The 26,038-nt window shown below is 41.7% G+C and overlaps 1 protein-coding gene across 3 annotated transcripts in view; it reads left to right on the top strand.

Moving 5' to 3' along the window:
- The first annotated feature begins 949 nt into the window (after window positions 1–949).
- Window positions 950–26,038, top strand: part of MGAT4A (alpha-1,3-mannosyl-glycoprotein 4-beta-N-acetylglucosaminyltransferase A) — a 67,376-nt gene continuing 42,287 nt past the window's right edge. The window contains exons 1-3 of one of the 3 annotated variants that reach the window (XM_015850787.1): window positions 950–1,081; window positions 4,421–4,735; window positions 25,300–25,440. In XM_015850787.1, coding sequence (XP_015706273.1) covers window positions 4,642–4,735; window positions 25,300–25,440 — 235 coding nt within the window. In that variant the 5' untranslated portion in view covers window positions 950–1,081; window positions 4,421–4,641. Of the gene's footprint in view, window positions 1,082–4,420; window positions 4,736–25,299; window positions 25,468–26,038 lie in introns of all 3 variants that reach the window. The other 2 variants (XM_015850772.1, XM_015850779.1) reach the window with 2 other exon arrangements.

Raw genomic sequence — 26,038 nt, 5'->3', positions numbered from 1 at the left:
GGGGCAGGCGGCACAAAGGACAGAGGGCCCATTGAGCCGGTGTGAGGAACAAATTGCCCTTTAAGGAGTGCACCTCTCAGGAGTGGCTCTGGTTAGCATAGCACAAACTCATGGCCACCACCACCAGCCACTGAATGCATCACACAGCACAGGTAAGGGTCAGCTGGCACCAATGAGCGGTGCAAGGAACACCCTGATGAGCCCACCTGCCCTGCAGGGGATATGGAAACGTTACCCAGACAAGCAGTAGAAGCCCCATCCCTGGAAGCATCTAAGCTCAGGCTGTTTGGGGCACCGAGCAGCTGATGTTGGGACACGGGGAAATGGTTTTAAGTTAAAAGAGGGAAGATTTAGGTTGGATGTTAGGGGGAAGTTCTTCACTAGGAGAGTGGTTAGGCCCTGGAACAGGCTGCCCAGGGAGGTTGTGGATGCCCCGTCCTTGGAGGTGTTCAAGACCAGGTTGGACGGGGCCCTGGGCAACCTGATCTAGTAAAGGTGTATGTTTGGTGGCCCTGCCAGGCAGGGGGGTTGGAACTACATGATCCTTGAGGTCCCTTCCAACTCAGGTCATTCTGTGATGTAGCTGTAGGTGTCCCTGCTCATTGCAGGGGAGTTGTGCAAGATGGCCTTTAAAGCTCCCTGCCCATTCCAACAGTTCTATGACAGGCACCCTCACCCTGAAGGCCAACAGCTTGACCCAGGAGCCACCACTAAACTTAGCAATAAATCTCCATGTGCACTCAATAGGGTGCACCCACAAAACCGAGAACAAGCCGTATATAACACTACCTCCCACCCCGCTCTGACCCCAACGCACTCACTGAGGGAAGCCTCGCGAGACTGAGCTATTTATACCCAATGCCGAGCAGAGCGACAGATGGCTCAGCCAATGAGCTGCTCTCCGGGGAGAGGGCGGGGCTTCCTCGCCCGGGGTCGGGGCGGAGCAGCGGTGTGTTCGCAGTTGAGGGGCGGGCAGTGGAGCGGCAGCTCCGGCTCCGGCCGAGGCAGCGCGGTGTGTGGTGTGAGCCGAGCCGCCCGCGCCCCGCGGCTCCCCCTGCCGGAGGCAGCGCACAGGTGAGAGGTGAGGCTGCCCTGCGACCGACACCCCGTCCCCCTTCTCTCCCCGGGTCTCTAGTTCCTCGCTCTTTTCGCATCCCGCCCTTCCCACTCCGTTCTGCTCCGCTTTGCGGGCTGCGGGCGGGCGTCCTTCCCCTGCCCGAGCTTCCCCGGTGTGAGGAGGCTGGTTCCGTACTCCCCGCTCCTCGTGCACCTGCACCCGGCCGGACCCGCCGCTCGCTGCTCCCGGTGCCGCCCCCGCGCTCTGCCCCGGAGCGGCTCTGCTCCCCCCCCCCCCAACACGGGATTCGGTGTTTGCCAGCAGCCCGCGGCTCGCACCACAGTTTGCGCTCCTTCTTCCTCCATTCCCCCCCCCCCGCCATCGGACCGGGGCAGGACGAGAGCTGGAATCGGGCCGGTACCCGCTCCGTGCCCTGCTCCCTCAGCACGGCACCCGCTCTCGTCCTCCGCCGGGTCTGGCGCCGCTTGGCTTCGGTCGCGCCCCAGCAGGCACGGCGGAGCCCGGCGGAGCCTCTGCAGGGCAGCGCTGTGTGTACGGTGTGCGGCTGGAAACGTGCTCCGCTCCTACTGCAGGAGCCGCTGGGTGCGGGAGGGAACTTGTCAGCTTATTTAAGGTGCGGTTCGGCCGTGCCGGGTCCGTCCGGTACCTGTGGCCTCACGCCGGGCCCGTCCTGCGGTGGGAGAGCTTCACAGAATGACAGAATTGTAGGGGTTGGAAGGGACCTCTAGAGATCATCGAGTTCACCCCCCTGCCAAAGCAGGCTCCCTACACCACGTCACACAGGTCGGCGTCCAGGCGGGTCTTAAATAAAGTGCTTCGAGTCACAGACCGTTCACGTGCATGTGGGGTTTTGCTGGTTTAATGAGGTGTGTTTCTGAAAGCCGGGATGCTTCTGGCACATGCACGGCCTTGATGTGTGTGATTTGGTTCAGCAACACGCATGAAGGATGGTCTGAGTGCTGCTGGGTACCTGGAGCCTGTGGGAGAGGGGTACGGCACTGGGAGAGAGGGCTGAAAGCAGACCCGGATAACTCAAAGCCCTCGGTCATCATTCATTAGACATAGTTCTGTGCAAACTTATAGCGAATTGAATCCTATTACTGTCCAGAAATTATTTCTCAGAGTTGTTTTAGGCTGTAGCATCTCGTGGATTCAACTAGTGCAGCGAGAAGCCCTGATCACAGCATCTTGGTTTTTATTGCAGCGAATGTAGAAGATGCCCAGGCTTTCCAGCAAGGCAGTTTGCTTTCCTTCCATTACCAGACGGCATCTTTACTCTCCTGGCTTCCCCTCTGTCTGTGTGTTGGCCCAGCTGTCTCTCTGGGATGATCCCATCCAGTTTGCCCACCTGAGCTGCTTCAGAGATGTGGCTGCTGCTGGAACAGCGGTGAAGGCAGGTGCCAGCTTGAGCAACTGTATTTCAGGGCTGCTTTATGTTACAAATTATCAGTGTTGTTACCAGCAGCCTGGCTACTTGTTCTGGTATTCTGGGAATCGCTGGAACCTTTCCCACTCCTTAAATCCCTGCAGACGGGCCTCATGGAACTTTGGGGTTTCGCGGTTTCATTCTTTCCTTTCCATTAAGGTTCATACAGGCTTTTATCTTTGACCTAATTGCTGCTGCCTACCCCCCTGGCTCTGATAATGTCCGTCTCCTATTCAAGGTGCTGATGATGCTGATAGTTCCTGGCATGCCGTGCTCTCCGTTAGCTCTCTATAGGTCTCTCAGCTGTCTTTATCTTTCATTGTGTTGAATTCGGGTTTCTGTATTGCAGAGCTTTTCACAGTCCTTTTTATTCCCACTCATTACTTTGTTTCTTACTGAATTTGACCAGCTGCTTTGTCCTCTTCCCCTGTAAGTGCCTGTATTCTCTTCTTCACATGTACTATGTGATTTCAGAATTAATGTTTAAAGCCACAGACCTATCTGTGCATGCAATCCCTCAAAACAAAATGCCTTACTGGCATGGAGCATTATTATTGTTATGAGGTAATCACAGAAGGTAAGGGCTTTTTATAACCTGCATGTTGTGGCCAAGGCTTGAATGCAGGAGCCTGTAGCTCATACCTTCCTTGTTCCTTCCTTTCGTTTGCTGGCCAGGCCTATTCATTACATCTCTATTGGCAAGCTCTTTGGGAAAGGTAGCAGGTCAGATATGACCAGTGTCCTTAGGTACCGACATGATGAAGAGTCTTATTCCCTATTCTAAATGTACCCAGACTAGACAGTGACAGAGATTGCTTGTGAGGGAAGTTCAAAGCAAGTCTTTATTTATTGCAGGGCAGCGATCACGGGTAGTTTATGGTGGGAGGAAAAAATCTGACAGCGTCTTAAAAGAATCTAACATGCCTGAGCTACTGTAAATGGTACTTGAGCTGTCTGTAAATCAGTTCCCCATCCCCAGGTGCAAAACAGGACATTGGTCAATTTATCTCCACGTTCTTTGTCTCGGTCTGTTAGAATTGTGCGTATAGATGCAGCCTGCATTTGGACAGCTGGGGGTTTTCTTGTTCTGGGCTATAGACCTTCCGTCTGTGGTGAGACTGACCTGTGGTTGACTACTGTGTTTTGTCCTTGTGCCGGTGTGGTGGGGAGACAGGAGCGGTACGGGTGCATTGTGGTGGGTTGTTTTAGGCTGTTGCCAGCTGTTGTGGGTTAAATGGTCTCTGCGTGTGTGACAGCAGCCTGTGCTTTCACTGCAGCTAAATGAGGAGGAAAAAAATTATTGTGGCTGGATAAAGTGCTTTGGCACCGAGCAGGGAAAGATGAATGATATACGTTTGTAAATGCTATTTAAAGCTCCGGTCTCCGTTCACCGGGGGTGGTTCTACTGCTGCGTTTGCAGCCTCTGCTCACTGATTTCAGAGAGGCTTTGTTAAGTGAGTGCTTAGGAGCAGGGCTTTGGACTTGCTGGCTTCCTGAAAACCCTCTGGTATCTACTCATCTCCTGCTGGGGGGGATGTGTGCTATTGACTTGAGCTACAGCCTGCTGTAAGGGAGCCTGCTTTAGCAGGGGCTTGGTCTGCGTGATCCCCGGAGGTCCCTTCCAACCTGTGTGCCTCTGTGATAATATTCTAATATAGGTGATGTGTGTGTTTGTCCTTTCACTACCGAAGTAATGTCAAGTACAGCTCCTCCAGATACAAGCATTCCTAATGAAAAAGGAAAGACTGACCTAACAAGTGCTGTTCCCTGGGCTCAAACCGAGGCAGCTGGAGATGGGTGCATGCAAACCACAATTACTAACGTGCACCAGTGTTTCTTAGCAGCATTTTGGTACATGGGGGACATCCGTAAGTATTTTGGGTCTAATCTCTTACCATCTTGTTTCCTTTGGACAGGAATAGAAGAGAAAGGACGTGTCGTTTGTGAGGACGCTAAGGAAGTTTACAGCGTTCTGGAATGGATTAATTTGTGACGCCTTTGATATGTGAGAGCTCCGCTTTGCCTTCCCCTCGGCCTGGCTGCTGCTGGTGGACCTGAGCCGACGTGACTGCAGCAAGCCCAGCAAGACCGGTCCTCATCACTAACGGAACGTAACCAAGTGTGATGCTGAAATGAGATGAGGCTCCGAAATGGAACTGTGGCCACCGTGTTAGTTTTCATCACTACTTTCCTCAGTTTGTCCTGGTATACTGCATGGCAAAATGGGAAAGGTGAGTAAAGGGCTCCAAAACTAAATGGGCCTCCACTTGTCTGTGTGGCTGAAGGATGGGTAGGGCAAACACGTGCTTTGCTACTGTGCGTTAGCAGTCTGTAAACTGCCTGTCTATGAGCTCTGCTCCAGCGGCATTGCCTTGGTGAGGACTTTACACCTGCCAGAAGATTGAGGAAAAATTAACTTGGAGGGATCTTGGTTTGGAAAAAAGAACCAAAGAAAAAATGACTGAAGTAAAACAAATTCTGTTGCTAGTGGAAAGGGTCGGTCCAGGCTGAATAATCTTTTTGACTATTTGTTTTTTCCTGGTTAGTGGGTGTTGGTAAAACAGCTGTTCTTTTTTCTTTCCCATGGTAACATATGGCCAATAGACCAGGCTGGACAGGGTTCTTTTTGGCACAGCCTTCTGTCTTCCCCGATGGTTCGGTGATGGCAGTGGCAAACCGCCAAGCAGTGTTGTCCAAGGGTTGTTCTCTCTTGCTGTCTTTGAAGGAAGTGTGAAATATTTCTTTCTGAGTGTGGCATAGGGAGTAAAGTAATATGAACAAATTGACTGTGTGATGGGAAATGTATCCATTGTAATAACATGAGCAACCTCATGAAGTAAATAACTACTGTGCGTAATAGGTTTTCACGGCTTAACACGTTTGATCTTGTTGCATTCCACGTGAACCCTGGAAAAATCAGCTTTTCTGAGAGACAGGAATGCTTCCTGTTCTGATTTTTGTCTTTCCATAAAGCAAATGAACTTATCTGGTAACAGTTCCTAGAAAAAAGGTTAGATATTTTTTTTTTTTTATAACCATTTGAAGGTTTCAATCTTCTTCAAAGATTGAGTTATCTTAAAATGTGAGTTCTGTATCAAATGAGATTGCTACATGGTTAGTTCTGACTGTTCTGCTGGGAATATTATCTTCACTTGTGCCCTGGGTCCAGTAAGAGAAGGCTGAAGTTTCCTGAGAATATTGTTTGTTGTAGCACAGCCAGGTTGTATCCTTATTTAAGTGTAAAAGAAGAATGAGAAGGATCTTTTGGGAGGAAGCAGGTGAGGTCTGTGGTGTATTGGCTTGGCTTTTATTTGGTTTTAATGTATTATTTGGCACTAGTAGAGAAGCAGCAGATGCTGTGTAGCCTGACCTCTGCCGTGGTGGTTGTTTGGTAGGCCAGCCTTCTAACCATAAGCATCATTAAAAATGGCATGTTCTTGAGGCTGGGGTCATACAGAGATCTTCTCATTGGGCAACAGAAGTATAGGAGTGCAGAACACTGTCAAGAAAATGATATTTGAATTGCGTTGCAGGTAGTGTTTTAACTTTGGTTCTCTGGTTAAATTTCGTGTTAATAATTCTTTTCTTCCTGAATAAACCTCAAAAAAATTTTGCTTTCACTTTGACCAAGATGTACGTATGTGAAATTCTGTCTCTGTGGTTGTTTTGTTTTTTTGCTTAACATAATGTGGTGTGTAAATCTTGCTCTCTTCAGTCAAAGAATATAAGAAAACCTTAATTAAAGTCATCAACAAAATTCCACTGTCGAGAGAGGGCTGTTCTCTATAGTGCTTGGTGACAGCTTAAGCTTTTTGTTGGTCGGATTGCTGTTATTTGTCTGTACTTTATATTCTTTTCCATCTGAACGCTCAGAATCAATACTTAATGGTAGTATAAGAGTTCTACACTTGTCTTCCTCCAGGTCTTTCTTCTGAGCAGTACGATGGTAGCTTGTTCAATAAAAATGGGTTTAGCAAGACATCAGAAATACACTGATTATGAATAATGGTCATACGACTGTAATCTAGAAAACCTGCTTTTCCGATATTGCTTCAAGAGAAGTATATACATAGGATGTTGGCTTTGAAATTTGTGTTGCTTGTGTAAGCTAATGAAATGCTGAGCAGGCTGTATAAACCCAAAGCAGATCTGAGCTCATCTCAGTACCACATTTTAATTCAGACTTCTGCACCAGTGGGACAAGTTGAGAAACTGACAGTATCTGCTTAATAAGAATCCATATATTTTTTTTCTAGCTTCCAACGTTTTGTTTTACTTAATAAGCCTTGCAGAATGCTCTCTTAATTCACTGATGACTTTTTCATTAAATTATTCAGAGGCTCAGTTAGACGCAAATATGGCGCTTGCTGTTCCTGTTCACTGGGAGGTTATGATGTGTCACATGCTGGATCATCTTTTGTTATTCATTATGTTTATATGGCATACATTGGCTTCTTGAAGGTATTTATCAGTCTTTGGACAGCAAAGTAATTCCACTTGTATAAAATATTAATTGTATTTTTTAAAAACTAAGAGCAAGCGGTAGCCAAATAATCTTTGTCCCAATGACCCAAAATCAATAATCAGGTGATTCTTTTCAGTTGAAGAACCAGGATCCTGGGTGACTGTACTTGAAATGTAGAGCCACTTGTAGAATAAACACAAGTCTGAGATAGTGTAATATCTTGGTTTATCATGCCTTGTTCTACAGGATAAGTTTGCCCTGCAACGTCATACAGCCTTTGCTGCTAGTTTAAAGCACAAAAAATTTCTCCCAGTGAGAGAACAGTGCTTTGCAGACTTCATGGATATGGTAGAAAGTTGCTGGGAAGGTAAACTCTGTCTGAAGTGCCATCACTGGCAACACTGTGACTGTAGCTTAGTAGTTAGAGTACATGATGAACCTCTCGCGGGGTGGATGGAGTTTCTGGTTATGTTTTTGCTCTTCAAGTTAACTGTATTTGAAGCAAGTTGACTGGAATACTTCTTGTCTTTGGAGTGTATCTTTAAAATGAAGGCATTTTTGTCACCTTCTGCAGCCCATGTGGGGAAACAGTGCAGGCCCTGAATACATGTGGAAGAAACCTTTCCCTTTTGTGGGACTCATAAACAGGAGTTGTAAGACTACTTGTTATGTGTTAAAAGTATGCTACGGACAGCTCATAGATGAGGCAGATGCTGGAAAACAGATCTTACCAAAATTGATTCTTTTGGTGCACGTAAAGAGCACATCTAAAGAACCTGCTGTTCCTTAATGCTCAGAGCTAGTTCAGTTCAAGATGTCCTTGAATTCCTCCTAAGCAAGTGAAGGGATCCTCCTCTGGCAATTAGGTTCTGAGGTTTGATAACTAGGCAGGGTTCATTAGTTTTGTTCTAACCTATGACCAAACAAACATAAGTGTTAATAATCGTGTATGTCTGGTAAGGTGCTGAAAGTAAGGCCTCCTCTGTAAGCTCTGTCTCTCGTTTTCATAGAATCACAGAATGGACTGTGTTGAAAAGGACCACAATGATCATCTGGTTTCAACCCCCTGCTATGTGCAGGGTCACCAACCAGCAGACCAGGCTGCCCAGAGCCACATCCAGCCTGGCCTTGAATGCCTCCAGGGATGGGGCATCCACAACCTCCTTGGACAGGAGGTTCCAGTGTGTCACCACCCTCTGTGTGAAAAACTTCCTCCTAATATCTAACTTAAACCTCCCCTATCTTAGTTTAAAACCATTCCCCCTTGTCCTATCTCTATCCACCCTCATAAACAGATGTACCCCCTCCTGTTTACATGTTCCCTTCAAGCATTGGAAGACCACAATGAGTTCTCACTAGAATATAATAAAACTGTTGTCTTCTTTCTCCTCTGCCTTCATACTGCTGGAATTCCCACACTGGTTCTTAGCCACAGTAATCTTAAGTGCTGAAAAAAAAGTCAAAACTTAAAGGCAAGAATAGGGCAATCTAACTTAACCTAAAATAAAGACAGCAGCCAATGATGGGAGGCTTTGGAATAAGAAGCAGGAATTAGTTCCCAGAGGAAGAAAAGTCCTATAGAACCATTGAGGAAATAGAGCAGGGAGTAGAATATTTTTTTTTTCTTGGCAGCAGTTATGCATATATTCCCCTTAAAAATAGAACAGAACTCTAAGTGATGCATGTTAGTATTTTGCAACTGTAACCCACTGTAGTTTATCCTTTGATCCTGAGAGAAGCTGTTATCTGAGTAAATACCAATTGCAGTCCTATGACTGCACATCCTGATTTTCAGCTGTGCCGATTTCCCAGCGACGTGAATAAAGATAGATCAAGCAGCAAAGTTAAGATGGCTGCACAATGGGAAAGGAAGGACTGGGATGCTAGAGCAGGTCATACATTGAAAATTGTATTGGTCAACTTGTTTGAGCAAGAGGCGAGATGGTTTTCTTGTTCTTTTTTCTTAAGTAGAAGGGAAGGCTGACCAAGTGGCGCGTAGCTTATTGGTAGTAAAACTACCAGTTGAATTGCATTAAGGCCAGTCAGGAATGTAGGTTTGGAATGGTTACTGTGACTTAAGTGCAGGTGCTGATGGTGCTGTTGCAGATGAATCCAGCAGAGGAGGTATATGTGCCAGCTGTTCAGGTGAATAGCATGTAGGTCTGTAGCATCTCTGTGTCTGGTGCAGCAGTACTAATGACACCAGTGATTTTGAGCTGCTCTGGAAAGGGTCACAGCAAAAGGAGCTCTTGCAGCACTTCTTCATCCTGTTGTCTTGTTTGTAAAATGCTAGCTCCGTTAGCATCACAGTTGATAGGATTCTAAAAGCTGGTTGCTAGTAGCATTTAATAAGGCCAGCCTCAGCCAACAGCTTGAGGTACTGCTCTCCATTGCAGTCCAACCTTCAGTTGTGAGGGAAGCCAGTGCTTTTGCTCTGCGTGGGCTCTTTTAATAGCTCTTCAGCCCGAGTCCTCTGTGCTTGCATGACTTCTCCAAAATTCTCCTGCTCTCGTGCAGAGCCTTACCCTTTAGCCAGCTCAGGAAAGACCGTTGCATTCAACATAGCTCTACCATAAAATATCTATCTACAAATGTATCTGTGTGCAAAGAAATATTTGCAATGGATTATAAACCAGCCTGAATTTCTCTCCTTGCTAATAATGTTTTCCCATAGTAGACACTGATTGACACATTAAGTGAGCAAGAAATATTGTAGAATTGAAAATGAATTTAGCAGAAAAGGGGTGATAAGGAAGTATGCTATCTCAGCAAGACACAGGAAGTGTTTTTTTTTCTGCTGTGCTTGGTGCTGTGTCTGTTTCTGGGTGGTGCATTGCAAAGAAAACAGGTTCAGTAGCTGAGGTTCAAAGAAGCAACAAGTGATCAAAGATCAACAAACCTACACAGCAGGGTATGTTGGTGTACTGGCATTACTTAACTTAAAGGGAAGGTATGGAAAGAGAAACATGAAAATGATGTTCAATATTAGAAGAATTCCTGAAAAAATAATGGATGCAGTCTGCTGTTTGTGCTCATTTTGGATAGTAGGGTATATTGGACTGATACTGGAATGGAGGGTGAGGTTAGATAGTGGAAAGTTTTGGTAAGGACAAGTACATACATACTAAAGTAGGCTTGGAAGTAGTGAAGGACTTCCCTTGTAGGCATTTCCAGGAACAGGTTATGCTGGTGATTTCAGGCCTGTTTGATATCAGAAGTTGATACGAATACATTTGATTAGGGCTAGCACAAAAAGTGCAAGCCATGATGGTTTTTAAAGCCAATATGTCAGCCCCAAAGTAAAGCTCAGATAGGGATGATATTTTGGAGTGTTATGCCTAAGCCTGGGGCCCCCAGCAAGAAAAGGATGCAGAACTGTTGTGGCCACAAATATAATCAGAGGGCTGAAGCAGCTCTTTTACAAAGTAAGATTGAGGGAGTTCAGCTTGTTTAGCTTGCAGAAGACAAGGCTCCAGGGAGGCCTTATTGTGGCCTTCCAGTACTTGAATGGAGCTTTCAGTCAGGATTGGGACTAACATGGCCTAATAGTATCAGGACAAAGAGAAATGGCTTTAAACTAAAAGAGAGGAGATGTAGGTTTGATTTTAGGAAGAAATTGTTTTACTCAGAGGATGGCGACACACTGGAACAGGTTGTCTAGAGAGGTTGTGGGTGCTCCATCTCTGGAGGCGTTTAAGGCCAGGTTGGGTGGGATTTTGGAACAGCCTGTTATAGCAGTTGGCAACCCTGACCACTGCAAGGGGTTGGAGTTTGATCTTTAAGTTCTCCTCCAGCTTTAAGGCATTCTATTATTCTGTTCAATGATTCTATTACATAGAGCTGGCAGGAATGATGTAACTTTGAACTAGCTGTGTTGCTGAAACTAGTCCTGAGAAAGCAGGGCTGGATGATCCCTAGAAGACCCTTCTAGCTTGTTTCTACCAGGTCTGCTTGACCCTGGCCAAGTTTCTCTCTCCTTTTGCCAAGACTGACATGCCAGTGCATTTCATCACTAAATAACATTGATGTTTGCATAAGATATGCGGAAGTTGTTCTTTATTATTTTTAACATTTGATCCCTTAAAAATATACAGTATATTATCTTGTATTTTGGTAGATTCACTTAGCTTTTTCATTATTATTGTCCACTGACCTACCTATGGCTAGGGACCTTTAAAGCACTCTGTTAGAAAAATCTCTGAATTGCTTGGCTTTATTTTGAAGTGTGATTTCCTCCCCCTCACTGCCTCTCCAGTTTAGAGTAGTATCCTGTTCCATAGCCCTATTCTTGCCATGTGTTCACAACTTTATTTATTTGCTGTCTGGACAATGAAAAAGCCTATTCCTTTATGATGGAGTCTTTGGATTAGAATCCTGTAAGCTGTTTCTTTTTAGGACGAGATACTGGTAAATCTATAATTTAGTTTTGTTTATAACACACTATGTTTTGTTTTCCCGATCGTGCTAAAAAGTGAATGGAAAGTGTTTTCTTTGCTCACAGTGCAAGGCTTTATTCCAGCTAGTCTCTCCCTAAGAAGCAGTTAGTCTAGATGGTCTTTTAGTGCTGTACTTCCGACTGCTTTTCTGGTTGTCTTCTTGGCTTTCATGCAGCTTTCTGTCTACTTCTGATGCTTCCCACAGGCATGCCTCCCATCTATCTAGCAGTAAATAACAAACTGTATTTTTGCTTGCAGCTACCTATATTTTTACTATTTTATTCTCAAAAATAATTTACAAGTTCATATGCTTCTTGGGCTTAGATGTTGCTATTGCCACCCACTGATGCATGGTGTTTTTTGCATATCAACATCATGAATATGCAAGTTTCCTCAGATGCTTCAGGGATGGGCTGAACTAGATTTCTTTTCCATTACCGGTGAGGTAATTGTGTCAGTAACAGTGCTCTTATATTGTACAACCCCTGGAGAAAAACTGTAGAAGTACTATTGAAGAAAGATTTGAATATAACAAATGTGATGGCATCACGTTTTACTTACAGAGGTGCTGATTGGCAGCAATATGTCTGGTAAAACTGATTACAAGGTGTGGGTTTGTTTGTTTATTTGCAAGGAGAGCAAGTTGGATTCTATACTTGGAAACTAAGCTTGTTCAGCAGTTACTGGTACACAAAGAAGCAAGGAGCATCCACTAGCAAGTGCAGAAATAGCAATCAAACTTGTACAGCACTTGAGTTTTGTACCCCAGCTGGTAAGAGTTTCTATCAGTTTTAGCTCTTAGGCATAGCATTGCAGTGGTAGCACTCTTCTGAGAGCTATTATCTTTGGTTGGATCAATTCTCTCCAAGCGTATTAGGATGTTAAACAGTAATGACCGATCCACAGCTAATGAATTTTATTTTAATTTAGGAAGCTGGGTGTTCTTGCTGTAGTTTCTGGTTTGTTAGCATGTGTTTGGTTTCTGAAGGGAAAGAAAGAAATGGTTTAAACTAAGCGCCTTGGTTTACATGAACAGGCTCTCTCAGACAGGTATTGACAATTCTGTGGTAGAAACAAATAATGTTATGGTTCTCAAAAGCCTTCAGGCTGTCGGAACTGAAAGGTTGATTTTTCTTCCTGTGGCATGCTTTTATTTTCCAGCATGCTTTGTTTTCTGTGCTGCATTGGTCTGTGGCTGAGTTAGTCCATCTAAGAATATACGGTATCTTGACGCTTAAGAGTCTGAGCCCTGAATGCTCAACAGTACCCGATCACATCATATGAGTAATGATTCTTGGAGGAGGTTTGGGGTTTTGGTGGATGTGACTTCTTTATGGAAATCTGGCCTAGGCAGAAATCCTTCGGATGTACGTTGTGTTTCACCCAGATGAGTGGATGCTGTTGCAGTGATATCCTCCTGCTGTATGACTGTAAGTCCTGATTGTGGTGGTTGTTTTAAGTGTGTACAGTGAGTGATAACTTTGAGTTTCTTGCAAGTGTGTATTTGTGATTAGTAGTTATCAAGCAATTGTACAGTAGTTCCTATGCTTTAGGGATGACCGAGGGGGTCAACTGCTCAGCTACTGCCCAGTTGGTTGGCATGTGTGCTGTGAGTCATGCTCAGGAGGATGTATAGAGTGTGCGTGTCAGAGGTTTTGTTTGCATGTAAGCAGCGAGGTTAAACATTTTTGCTTTGCACAAATGTATCTGTTGATCAGGGAGGCTCTGAACAGAAGTACCAGCGACCTTTCTGAAACTCCCGTGTGAAGACATGAGCTGGTGTAATAACTGTTCTCTCTTCAGTTGTAAATGGGATGTATGCATTCAGAGGTAGAGGTGACCTTAGTAGGTCATTTTCCCTTGTCCTCCTCTATAGTGCTTCACTGTGCTGGCAGTCGTATACAACCAATGTGCATTTTAAAGTGTGCGCTGTAAAAGTAGACTAACTCCTTGACCTGTATTTACTACACATTGGTTTAAATTTCACCGTATTAAACTTAGAAGAAATTTTGAACTTGAAAAGATCTACAACTGAACAGGAGACTTTACTCTGTCTTATGCTTTGGGGATGAGTTGCATCAGGTTTTGTGGTATTTTAGCTATGTGCAGCTTGCAGTGATCAAAGGTTTGAAATGGGTGAGGCTGAGTTTCCACCCGTGTAGCAAAAAGAAAAAAGAGTAGAACATTTGTAACACATCCTTATAATCAGTGTCTCATTACAAGTAGTACCCGTGTCTAAGTGAAGTCAGTGATAAACTATTGACTCAGGTAACGAAGAAAGGATGGCTGTCGTTGACCTTTAAAAGAGCTGTGATGTCCTTGCAGCTTCTTTGGCCTAGCTAGTGTTCAAAGGCAGATGCTGTTTCTATGTGCAAGCCGTCCCTGAGGGACAACATGAGGAGCTGTGTGTCAGTACAGGACCAAGGGCAGAAGGCTGGTACTCTAGGGGCAGAGGAATGGGGATGGGTTTAGAAGGGAGCCTTGGGAGGAGCTTGGCCCACTCCCCGGGAGTGAGAAGCTGTGGAAACAGTGATAGGAAAACAAATGTGTGGAGCTTGTGTGGCTGCAGTATCTCAGTTGGGGTTTGGGTGTTCCCTCCCCACCCTGCAGCCTTGTCTCTCACCAGTCACACACAATCACTGGCGCGCAAGGTGAGGAGAGGAGCACTGTTTCATTTAAAACTCAAGCAGATGTTTGCACATAAATTATGAATGCTGTTTTTCTTGATCGTTCACGATGCTGCTGGTTAAATGCAGCTTCAAATTGTAGGATAAACTGCTGCTGTTTGAGGAGTTATAGATACTTTTTTCAAAGGAAGTTTAAATGTAGGAGGCTGATGGTTAGGCTATTCCCATTATGGTGTGTAAGGGAAACTGTAGGTTGGTGGCTGATGCAATTGGCTCTGCTTTTCATTAACACAGATTAAAAGTTGCACAGCAGATTGCTTTTTGTGTTGAACACTGGCATTAAAAGCAATGAGACACTTAATAACATTTCTACCCTATGGATGTATTGATTTGTATCTTTCAAAAATAAAATGCAACTTTATATCCACAGTGTTTGTAATGCAAAAAGGCTCTCTTGGGGTAAAAAACCACACACATCACACAACAGAACAACAGCAACAAAATCTTTCCCATAACAGAAGATTGAAATATTTTATTTCCATTCAGTTTTATTAAGGTGTAGTTCATAGCCACCTGATATTTCTTGCATCTCTACTTCTGCCGGGGTAATTCCTGCACTGAGCAAGATCTTCCACAAAGTCTTTGTTTCCTTGCTTTAGAAGAGACCAATATGAAAGCTATAACCGTACTCAAATCGTACAGTTCTGTTTGCCGTGGTTGACATTCTGATCTGTTGAAATACATGATGTATTCTATGTCTAGATGTCATAAAATTGAATATATCCCTGGCCTGCACCACCGGGAGTTTTAACCTTGTGCTTATTTTGCTTTTAATCACGTGTAAGTTAAGTCTGTGAAACAATGGCAAAAAGAAACAAACCCAAACACCTGCACTGATTCTATGATAGAATTGAGGTTAGACTGAATCTTAGTGTCCAGCTAGGGTTGAATTTTTAATTACTCTAATGCCATAATTATAGGCTTGAGCTACACCAGTGCTCACAGTTGCAGAGTGGTTAGTGTGATTATCGTCTCTAAACCAGGGTACCCGATTCTGTGTTTTTCCAAGTAAAGCCTTATCTGAGTGTATTGTAGTGCCCCCGCTAAGTAGTATTTAAGTCTTTCATCAATATTCTCCTAATTATAGTTATTTAAAACATATGGGTATTCGAGAACAAAGAGGGCTTGCACCTTATTCTCAGTTCTTAACCAAGAATCCTTTATTTCATTCTTTGAATTGGGTTGTCCCTCAGCTCAGGGCACCACAGGAAGCACTGGCTGTGGCTTTGGCTCCAGCTGTGTAGCTAATGGTGTGGTGCTGTTAACAGCAGAATTTACTCATGCAACCAGAGCTGGGGAAGGGAAAAGCAAACTCATTTCAGATTAGGTGTTTGTTGTTTGTTTTTCTTTTCGAGATTTTCAGTATGAGTTACGTCATAAATACAGGGAGTTATGCATAACCTTTGACTAAAATCAGTCTATTTAATTTTAAAATGCAGTTAATAACTCTATGCAAAAGGATTTAAAGAAAAAAAAAGTGGATTCAGTTAATGAGTGGCTTTTGTTACCAAGGTGTGAGTGGCAGGTAACTGGTCAAGCTTCCTCTGATCCTAATTGATTAGGAGAATTGGCTTACTGTTTGTGCACACTGCTTTGGGTAATAAAGGCACAGCAAAATGGTTTCCCTGTGAACCTTTGTGAAGACTATTTCTTTACTCTTTCAAATCCCTTTTCCAGTCAAGTCCATCACATGAAAATCAATGACTCCACTTTCATGAATTCTACTGTGGTAGAGAACATTATTTTTAGCAAATTAAATCAGAACTTCAATGCATAAAAAGGTATGTAGGGAAAAAATAGGTATTTATCATGTATACATACTTTATACATTATAATAACAAAACAACAACGCTCCATGAATGTGAGACTATGTGAGTAGCATGTGGATTTGAGTATTACAGAACATAGAGCTATGTACTTGTTCGTTGAAAGTAGCTGACAAAACAGGTGATTGAGTTCTGAGGAGGAACGTGAGATGTCACAGATGATCACTTCTAGTAGAGCTGACTGAAAGGGGTTGAATTACCTAAAGGATAGTAGTTACTCTTGTTTACACTCACAGCAGATCTCTCTGTGTACTTCAGGTAAAAGAGGTGTCTCTCTTCATTTATATCAGGTGAGAATTGGCAGTGTTGCGCCAGGGTTAATTTTAGGGGTTGCAATGTAATATCAACGCTAAGTATCTCACAGATTGTTATAAAGCCACACTTGGAGTCTTGTGCAGAGACAAGAAGTAGAATTTTTATGAAGGTTGTTGAAAGATGATGCTTTTTTGTTTTCAGACACTGTAAAGAATACCGAAAGTACACAAAACCATTGGATTACGTGCTCACCTGAGCTCTGGCACCTGGGCAGTGTTGTTTACTAGGCAAAGACTGAATGCTAGTTAGGTTAACATTTAGGTTGGGACAAAGCAATTGCAAATGTGAATATATATATATATTTTGCCATCACTGTAGCTAATTATTCTTTCTGTTTAAAAGAAGCCCAGCTCCTGTGCTGCCAGTAGCTCTTCTCAGACAAATCATGTGTTTAATTATCCTTATTGTCTGAAGCCAATGCACAGACAGAGCACCATATGCTTCTGTTGACTTGACCTCTTTAGTCATGGGAGTCTGAATTTTCTGATACATTATTCTGTCTGTTCCTTTTGTTTAGAGTAATGGCAGACCCTCTGTAAGAGTGAAAACTGGTGTCATAGATATTCTTACACCTGTATGGGAAATCTCCTAAATTGACCTTTTTTGTATTCAGTGATTTATATACAGAGTCAAAGAGATGGAGACATTTAAAACTCTTCTTAGCTGCTCTATCCAGCTTTTAAAATACCTCTTAAGTATAAACCTTTTAACTGTTACAATTCTAGTTTGGCTGATTTTTTTAAAAAATATTATTATTATTTTAATGAGAGAAGCAGATTCGAAGAGTCTCAGCTGTTTTGCTCTGTTGCTTCTCTGCTTTGTGTAAGTGGCATCTCTGAGAAAGTAGGGTTTCTTACTTTGTCAAAAGAATGTTTGCAAGTAAATTAATTCTGAAATCTGCATTTCAAAGTAACAAGGTCTTCCCAGGTGATATTACAAATGATTATATTCAGGTTGCTTTAAAAATGTTAGTAAAAACAACGCCAGCTCCTGCTGCAAAGGAATGTTTAAACAAACGTATCTGGATGTTGATTGGATCCGGCCCTGAAATTTTTAAAGCAAACACTTCAGACTTGTGCTAGTGCATTAAAATCAGAAAGAACACAAAACCATAATTTGTTTATACAGATCCTAAAGTGCAACACGTGAACAAGTTGCAACAAAGAAGTGAAGAAATTAGAATTTGTGAGTTATTTATTTTAAGTTAGGAAAAGCCGCTCTGGAAAAATAAGCTGCTCTTTGCAGGGCGAGTTACTTGAATAAGCATATTTTTTAATACTTCTAGCCCTAATAAATACACTTCTGTGTGGAAAGCAAGGGTAATAAGCAGTAATTTTACCTGACTGTTTTGGTAGATTGAAATTCAAGATTGCTGAAATGAACTGTCAGTTGGGTAACAAGACTTAGAGATAAGGGAATGATTAACCTCTTGTTTTTCTGAAGTCTTCATACAAGACTGTTGCATAAATCACGAATTATTATGTATTTTTTAAAACAATTATGCAATCTCTAATTCCCTCAGAATAACAGAACAGTCTCATGTAGGTAAAGCCGCAAACTCTTAACTGAAAAGGCCCACAGGACAGCATTCAGATAGGACTGATAAGATTTGACCTTGAGCAATTTTCTTAACAGCTTATATTTATAGCATGTCTGTTCTTAGCGTTTACAGTGTACTGCTTTATTCTGTATTTGCATGGTTGATTACTTTTCTGCCTCAGATTCTGTAACTCATCATAACTTGCTTATAAAAGGCTTTCATTTCACGTTAGGAACAAGGAAGCTAATTAGCTTATAGGGAGCAGTCATCCGTGATAATATATTGTAACATTTCAAGGACACAATCTTACAAATTTGAGGCAGTTTCAAGACAGAAGATCAAAAATTACTTTGTAAACACACTTGAGATTTAATTTGGGGGGCTAATTTATTTATTAGGACTTTCTTAGGCCGTCACTTAATTTGATGTTATTGGGTACAAATATGATTTGTAACTATACTCGGTTTTTAACTGCTGATCATTATATCAGATTGTGATGACATCTTGCCATTTTTATAAGCAAGTTGGCACAGTTGGATTCTGCAACCTCTTTTGAGTGTGGACGGAACTTTTTGGCCATACTCATGTGACTGGATTGATTCCTCAGCCAAACATTTGAGAGAGTGGCACTTAAGTGTGTGATTTGTGAGTATCTTCTGAGCTCTGGAGCCCAGACTTCTTAAGTGCAGTAAAAGCTATGGCTCATATTTTCCTCAGCCAATGTCACTATGTGTTTCTTGGCTGTTTTGTGAATGCTGGATGGCTGTACAGTCTCAGTAAGAGCAGGATTTTGGCATCACAAATAGTAAGTAATTGTATGTGCATTACAATTTTGCAAAACCCACCCAAAATACTGTTTCTAGGCTTAGGGCTCTCAACACAAGGATGTGGAGCTGTTGGAGCTGGTGCACAGAAGGGCCACAGAGATGATCAAATAGCTGGAGCACCTCTACTATGAAGAAAGGCTGGGGGAGTTAGGCTTGTTTGGCTTGGAGCAGGCTCCAGGTAGTGCTCACTGCAGCCTTCCATAAGGGAGCTTTCATGCAGGAAGGAGTGCGTTTTTATGCAGTCTGATGGTAACAGGATGAGGGGGTGTGGCTTTCAACTAAAAGGAGAGATTTAGTTTGGCTATGAAGAAAAAAATCTTGTCAGAAACTGAAACTGACCAGCACACTAATTCACTGAGGAGTAACATGCCTTTCATACACATATTGGCTTTGTATAAATCTCAGTGTGGAAGCTCTCCATTAAGCCTTCTAGTTTGTATCAAGCTGTAAACTGATAATTCTTGTTGCAAGTATAATAGGAATGTATGAAGCTTGCTGCTGCCGTGACAATAATTTCTGATTTATTTTTAATGCAAGAAATGAGTTGTAGAGTAACTAAGTACTGAAGTGCCTGAATTAGCATTTACTATGGTGTCTTCTCACAGATTCTAAAGTGTGCGCTCAAAGAACATGAAACATTTGCTGTGAAACCTTTAATTTGTAGCACTTCAGCTGAAAGCAGTCTTAGTTTTAGGATGTTGAGATTGTTCTGCTTATGACTAAGGAGCTAATGAGTGGGACCCCTACGGCTGGAAGAGGAAAACTGAAAGTGTTATCACTAGGATAGGCCATAAGCTTAAATGTTGGTGAGTTTAGTACTGTTGCAAGTGAGGCGTTATTCATTTGAATAATGTTTTGAATATCCCCCTCTTGGATGGAGGAAGGATCCTGCCTCACCAGGTAGCTGTTTCTGCTTTTACTCATTTTTACTAATTGAACATTTTCGTGCAATGCTTTGTTGCCAACCAGAGCCTTTTGTTGCTGTGTCAGAAGGCAGTCATTCTTCCTGTTCCCATTTAGTGAACAAAGAGGCTGCGAGGTTTGAAGAGTTCAGTTTGGTAAGAGCAGGAAATATAAATCAGGCCCACAGTGTGACAAAACTATGCCTTCTGTACTTGTCTTGCTTTCTTTTATGCATGCCAAGCCTGTGGCGGGTTCTTTTCTCTGGGTGGCAGATCTGTTATTCTGGGTGTCTATCTGATTGCAGATTGCAGGGAGATTCAGCTGCCTGCTGTTGATATGGAAAGGTCATAAAGCTTTTTGTGATTTTTCTTTTTGTTGTTGTCTGATGCATCTGCCTTTGGAGACATGCAGCTGTACCACCACAGAGCTCTTGAGTAAATTACAGCTTGCTTTTTTCTTTCTTTTTTAAATACAGTCACCTTAGTTCAGTCTGTTCTATTTCCAGTTGTGGAAATGGCCTTTGATTTAACATATTTGTAAACCTGCTTGATTGATAAGACAAATAATGGCTTGTGAAGCTTTCATGATGCTTTTTACGCTGCAGATTGTGCTCCCTTTAGCAGACAGTAAATGACTCTCTTTGAGGAAGAGCAACAATACTAACAGAATTGCTGAGACACCCTTGGGGGCTGTAAGGGTTTTAAGGCAATTCTTAATTCTGTTTTCTCCAGTCTTCCCCTTCCTGCTACCCTGCAAAAAATGGATGGGGGGGGGGGGGAATGGAAAAAAAAAATAATCACCAAAGGATAAGAAGAGGTAGCCTATTACCCAGCGTCCGCACTTATTTTGCTCTTATGCAAAATATGCATGTGCTCTTATGCAGCACAGTTTCTACCAGAGGCCCAGACTATAATAGCATCCCTGTTGAAGGCTAGATGGAGTCAGACTTTGCAGAGATTATCTGGAATGCAAAATCCCCTTTTACTTTGTGTGCTTTTTTACACATTTGCTTTTTAGAGGTACCTCCAGAATGTCACTAAACATCTAATTTTTGTAGTGCTTCTATCTCTGTTCTCTGATGCAACGTCGTGTGTGTATCTTCTGCTACTGTCAAAGATAATGAACAAAATCTGAATTTTTGTATCAGTCAGTTTTAACAGGCAGATGAAGGCTGTCTTCTATTTGCAAGCTCTTGGCAATGCTGAATTGTATCTGCAACATGTTTGATGAATCCAAGCAGTCCTCAAGATGTCTTAACAGTTAGCAGAGTGTTTTTCAGTGGTTGTTTCTTTAATAATACTCATGTCTTGACCAATAATCCTGTTCAGTTTTAATTTCAGCGTAAGATTTTTGTGTATATGAAGGTTTCAGTCTTCAGTTTTCAAGCGTGTGCTGTAATTGAAAGTTCAGTATCTACTGGGTTCTTTCTTTGATACTGACCCATCTCTTTCCTTTTTGAATGGTTTGTGCAGAACAAAAAGAGGCAGACCCAGCAGAACTGTGCTTATTCCATAGATGTCCGTACTCCACTATGACAGTGTAGAAGTGCACCCAAAGTAGTTCTTTCACTAACACTTTTAGAACATCTTTTTGAATATGAAAACTAATGTAGCTTTTTAGGTTGCATTTTTTTTTTGCTTAAGAACTGTTGATGATTTTAAGAGCGTTGAAGCTGAATATCCATAAATTTGTGAAGTTGTTTTTATAGGATATTTGTACCATCTTGTGACATATCTGCCAATTAACCTGACTTATCCCGGGACCTCGACTGTCCGGGGGAGAAACACAAACATGGATGCCATGATGTCTTCTCTCAATTTATTGCTGCATCACACTCCTTATATACCATCCTAAATCCTGCTCAGATGCGTATACCTGCTACGCAAAACCCGATGCACACGAGAGAATCTGTACACACACCTACCTAAACCCCCCGCCCACTAACTCTTAACCTACAGGCCTAACTCAGCTATTCTAGAACACTCCATCTACTCAGAACTACTGTATGCACTCATAAGTCCTTGCAAAGACAACTTAGCACTCCAGCACATCTTGTTGCTCAGTATGTTTTACATTTGGAATTACTATACACTAAATATTCTGCCAGTAAAGGTAATTTACCCTCAGTGCAGACTACTTATGCTATTTTAGTTGTGCTGAGATAATCCACAAAATGCTTTTGTAAATTTAAATGGTAGGATATTCTTCTTTATTCCTTTACTTTGATACCTTTATTTAAAGGTATCTAAGGGAGAGTCTCTTTGCTGTTAGAAGTCATGCTGAAGTGCACAAGTTCTAAGAAACCAAAAACTAAGAAACTAGATGTATGCTAAGATATTCAGCAACTCTGTGATGAGTTCAGGAACTTGACATGTGGTTTAAAACTTGGCTAATGAACTGTCTAAATGTTCAGAGTAAATCAAATGATGTAATCAAGAGTGTAGCAAAAAGGAGAGTGGATTGAGTTAGTTACTTAGGGTAATGTCTTTGCGGGTGACTTCTCACAGTAGCGTAATAGGAGAGTCATAAAGAACCCAAAGAAGGAAAAGCAGGTTGAGATTTGAAATTTCATCTCTAGTCAAAAACATGCAAACCTTCACAGTTGACAGACTCAGTTTGACTTGAATTTTTAATATTCAAAATACAGCATCATCTTTCAAGTGAGCCGGTCTAAATTCTAGGCTTGCATATTTAGGAGAACATCTTGTAATGAGAGGGGAAAGAAAATATTGAGAGAACAAACTGCTGAATGAGTTGACATAGTGTTAATTTTCCAAGAAATGCACAGCATCGAGCCAGCTAAAATATTTAGATTTTAGCTTCTGGGGTTTTGCTGAAAGTACCAGAGTTAAGAAGAAAAAGAGAATTAATGCTTTCAGTTCTCAAGTAATTTCTTAAGAAGACTGTTCTTACTTGAAGCATGAAGGCAGGTTGGTTTTGTTTGATCTTTTTGACTTCCAGAGTGAAGTATGGAAAATTATACTATTTTTCACTGAAACAAGAAGTTAATCATTCTAAAACAAAATTGATTGTGGTGAAATTTTTGGAGACAGAATGTTTGATGTTTGCTACCATTGCTGTTGAAGAGGGGTGTTTTATATTTTTGGAGATCAGATATGTTGTATGTTTTGGGGTTCTTCCATCAGCTATGTAAAGACAGTAATTTACTGTCTGACTCTCATCCTCTGTTTTGTTAAATTATCCTGGGTTTCAACAGAAGAAAAACTATTTAGAATGTTGTGGAAACACAAATATATATATATATATATTTTTTTGTGACAGTAATTGCTGATCTCTGAGACTGCTTCTTTCACAATTTTATATTCAGTATTTCTCTTTTCAACATAGGAGCTATGGAAAAAGTAGTTTTATTCTTTCTGACAGAAGATCAGTTCAGTTTCTTTAAGTTTTAGCGAAATCTTTGAACAATAAAACATTAAATGGTCAAATGTAGTTTGAATACTACACTATTGACTTCTTTATGTGTGATATTTGCAAGTATCATACATAAACATTTCAGAAAGGCTGCCTTGAATTTCCAAGTAAGCTTGTACAGTCATTTGCAGATTTTGATTTTCCTTGTGAGGAAAGAAGTGAGGTTTAAAATACAAATGAGACTTCTGTATAACAGAGTAACGTGTGTTCCTCTCAAAGTCCCCTTTTTTTGATGGAAATATATTAATGATATTTGCGTAAACTGAGGAAAAAAGCTTTCAAGTGATTTCGTATTTTGGAGTGTGGAAGGAGGAAATAAGGAAATACCGAACTTGAGCTAAGTCAAAGTTTAAGTAGAAATAAGACCTTGATGTTAGTTTTGTTGGCTCGTGCCTAAGTACTTAAGAATGACATTTGATGCAGTTCTTTTCATAGAACCATAGAAGATTTGAATTGGATGGGCCACTTCTTTCAGAGTCTGAGTATTTAGAAGTTCCCACTACCTTAAGGGACATCCACTTTTCTAGTCAGGTAGAGGCGATGATTGCTATTTTTCATCTGGAAGAGCCATTTTGTATTTTCTTCTTTACAAGTGCCTTTTAGGACAAGGCCAGATTTGATGTTGCTGTTGTTGTGGTGCTTGTATTTTTTATGTTGTTTATTTTAAATGGGTATTTGAGTAGTTGATCAGTGTTTTGAATTACTCCAAGTATGATAAAGGTATAAAAAGAAACTGTTAAGTAGTCAGAAATTAGCTTTATTTCTAAGTACAGGTAACGGTATAATAGAGCAATAATATGATACTAGAACATGAGATGGCATAATATCCAAGTATATGAAAAGGAAAATAAATCTCTAGTAGTATTAGAGATGTCAGTATTTCAGATGGCCTCAGTTCTTGGAAACAACAATTTTTACTTGATTTCACATGAGCAACTAGCAAAATGCTTGCAGGTTAGTGAACTTAAAATTATGGCTATACTTATTTTTAGCATTTTTGGTTGAATAATATGGTGACCTAACAAAAGGCAGTTATATATTTTTAAAGGATGACTTTCAGGAGTTTATGTATCTACCTTCTTTGAAAGTATTCTCTTCTCAGTAAGGGATTTTTATTGATAGCTCTTAATGCAAAATTACGATTTTCATTTTCTTCACATGACAGAAGTTCTTTTTCAGTTGGCTTCAGTGTTTCTTGTGGTTTTATGACAGTGAGTTTCAGTTTGCTGTGAAATTACAAGAGCCCTGTAACTGCCATCTTCTTACTACCTACATGAATTAGGGAGGTAGAAAAAAAAATCTTAATTTCCACATACAAACTGAGTTTAGGAGTAAGCTATTTCTGGTTGCACAGTATGGATTCTCCTTGGTGGAACTGTAGGAAGTATTGCCATTTTCCACTGTTTGTCATGTTCCTAAGCAACTCCCCCCAGCACACCCCAAACTCTGCTGTTTCGCAGAGGACCAGAATAATCAGAGCACTGAGCATGATGCCCCCTTGTAGTGAGTGTACAGAGAGCACTGATCTCTGCCAAGAATTTGTCTTTCAATAGGGAAGGGTGTGAATCCATGTTGAGGTGCTCATCTAAACCATAGGGTTCTTTCTGTTTTCCCTGGAGAAATGCAGACTCTGCCACAGAGATATTCCTACTTTTAAAGGAAATCTGTAATTCTGTAATTATTCCACACAATCCTGGAATTCAACAACAGGAAGAGATAGAAATTGCTTTTTAAAGCTTCTTCATTTCCACTGCAGTACTAAGAATCAATAGGTAACAAAACCAGTATGTCTACAGATTGTAAGTGTGTGGTTGGAATAGTGATGGTGAGAAAAAAAGTAGCTTAAGATACTCCAGTGCCTGTAGATTGGAGAGTGATGATAGTAAGCAGAAAGAAGATCTGGGGAAATGTGAGGTAAGATGAAACCGAGATACACAGAGCAGGGATGCTTACCGCGGGTTGGAAGAGCATAATCAAGAAATGAACAAGTGAGGTTTGGTATTTCCTTCTTCCTTTTGATCCCCTTTTAAAGGAGACATGCATTTATTTCAGTCATTCTTGCAAAGTATACAGAGAGGGCTTTCAAAAGACATAATCTGTGCTTTGATAAGGCTCTGCTGCCATTATACTTCTGAGAAGAAAGGCTTTGGGGGCATCTGCTCAAAGTGCTCGCCTGGCATCCTTGTCTGCTGTTGCTCACTCTTCCCTCTACCTTGTGTAAGCACTTGAGTGGGACTGTTCTGGGCTGTGACCTTGGTGGCTCTATTTCAGATGCTGAGCAGTCTCTATCCCTTGTTAGAGCTCTTTGTGTAGGTATTTGTTGCCCGAAATAACCAGCATCATCTTTTTTTTTCTCTCTAGAAAAGTTGATTGCATATCAGCGAGAATTTCATGCTTTGAAGGAGCGTCTTCGTATCGCTGAGCACCGGACTCTACAACGCTCTTCTGAGCTGAATGCTATCCTGGAGCAGTTCAGACGTGCTGTAGCAGAAACAAATGGAAGTAAGAATGCACTGAATAATTTTTCAGGTACATAATGTGATTGAGCTATTTTTATAACTCTGGACTGCTAAGATCTTTGTTACTGTAGAGTAAGAAATTAATGCCAAGAAAGCTGAGTGAAACAGTTCGGCAGTATGAATAACAGATCTATGGAATGAATTGTATCTGCTGGCTGGTTTTCTTTTTCCAATTTCTATTCTTGATGAGCCAGCCACTCTTCTTTCTTAGGACTTTAGGGACTGAATATATACGCGATACGTACTTTGGAATATTTTGACAACAACTCACCTCACTTTTTAAATAGAGCTTGAGGGGATAGATGAACGAGCACTCTAAGAAAAAGATGAGCTTGAAGCAACTGAAGTAAGTTAAAAAATCTGCTGGGTTATTAAAAGAGATACATACAGGCCATAGTAAGTATTGGTTGTGATTTGCAAAATGTACCTTTTAAACAACAAGTGATTAAATAAACTGGTAGAGACTTGCATATTTTCTAAATCCATATAATAATAATTCCATATTCCTGAGCCTGATACTCAAGTTTACTAAGGGCTGTGTTTGGCAATGTAAAGGAACACCTTCACGCTACTCCTACTAT

Source organism: Coturnix japonica, chromosome 1, assembly GCF_001577835.2.
Source record: "Coturnix japonica isolate 7356 chromosome 1, Coturnix japonica 2.1, whole genome shotgun sequence".
In the NCBI taxonomy this organism is placed as follows: domain Eukaryota; kingdom Metazoa; phylum Chordata; class Aves; order Galliformes; family Phasianidae; genus Coturnix; species Coturnix japonica.
This window is presented reverse-complemented; position numbering and strand designations above follow the sequence as displayed.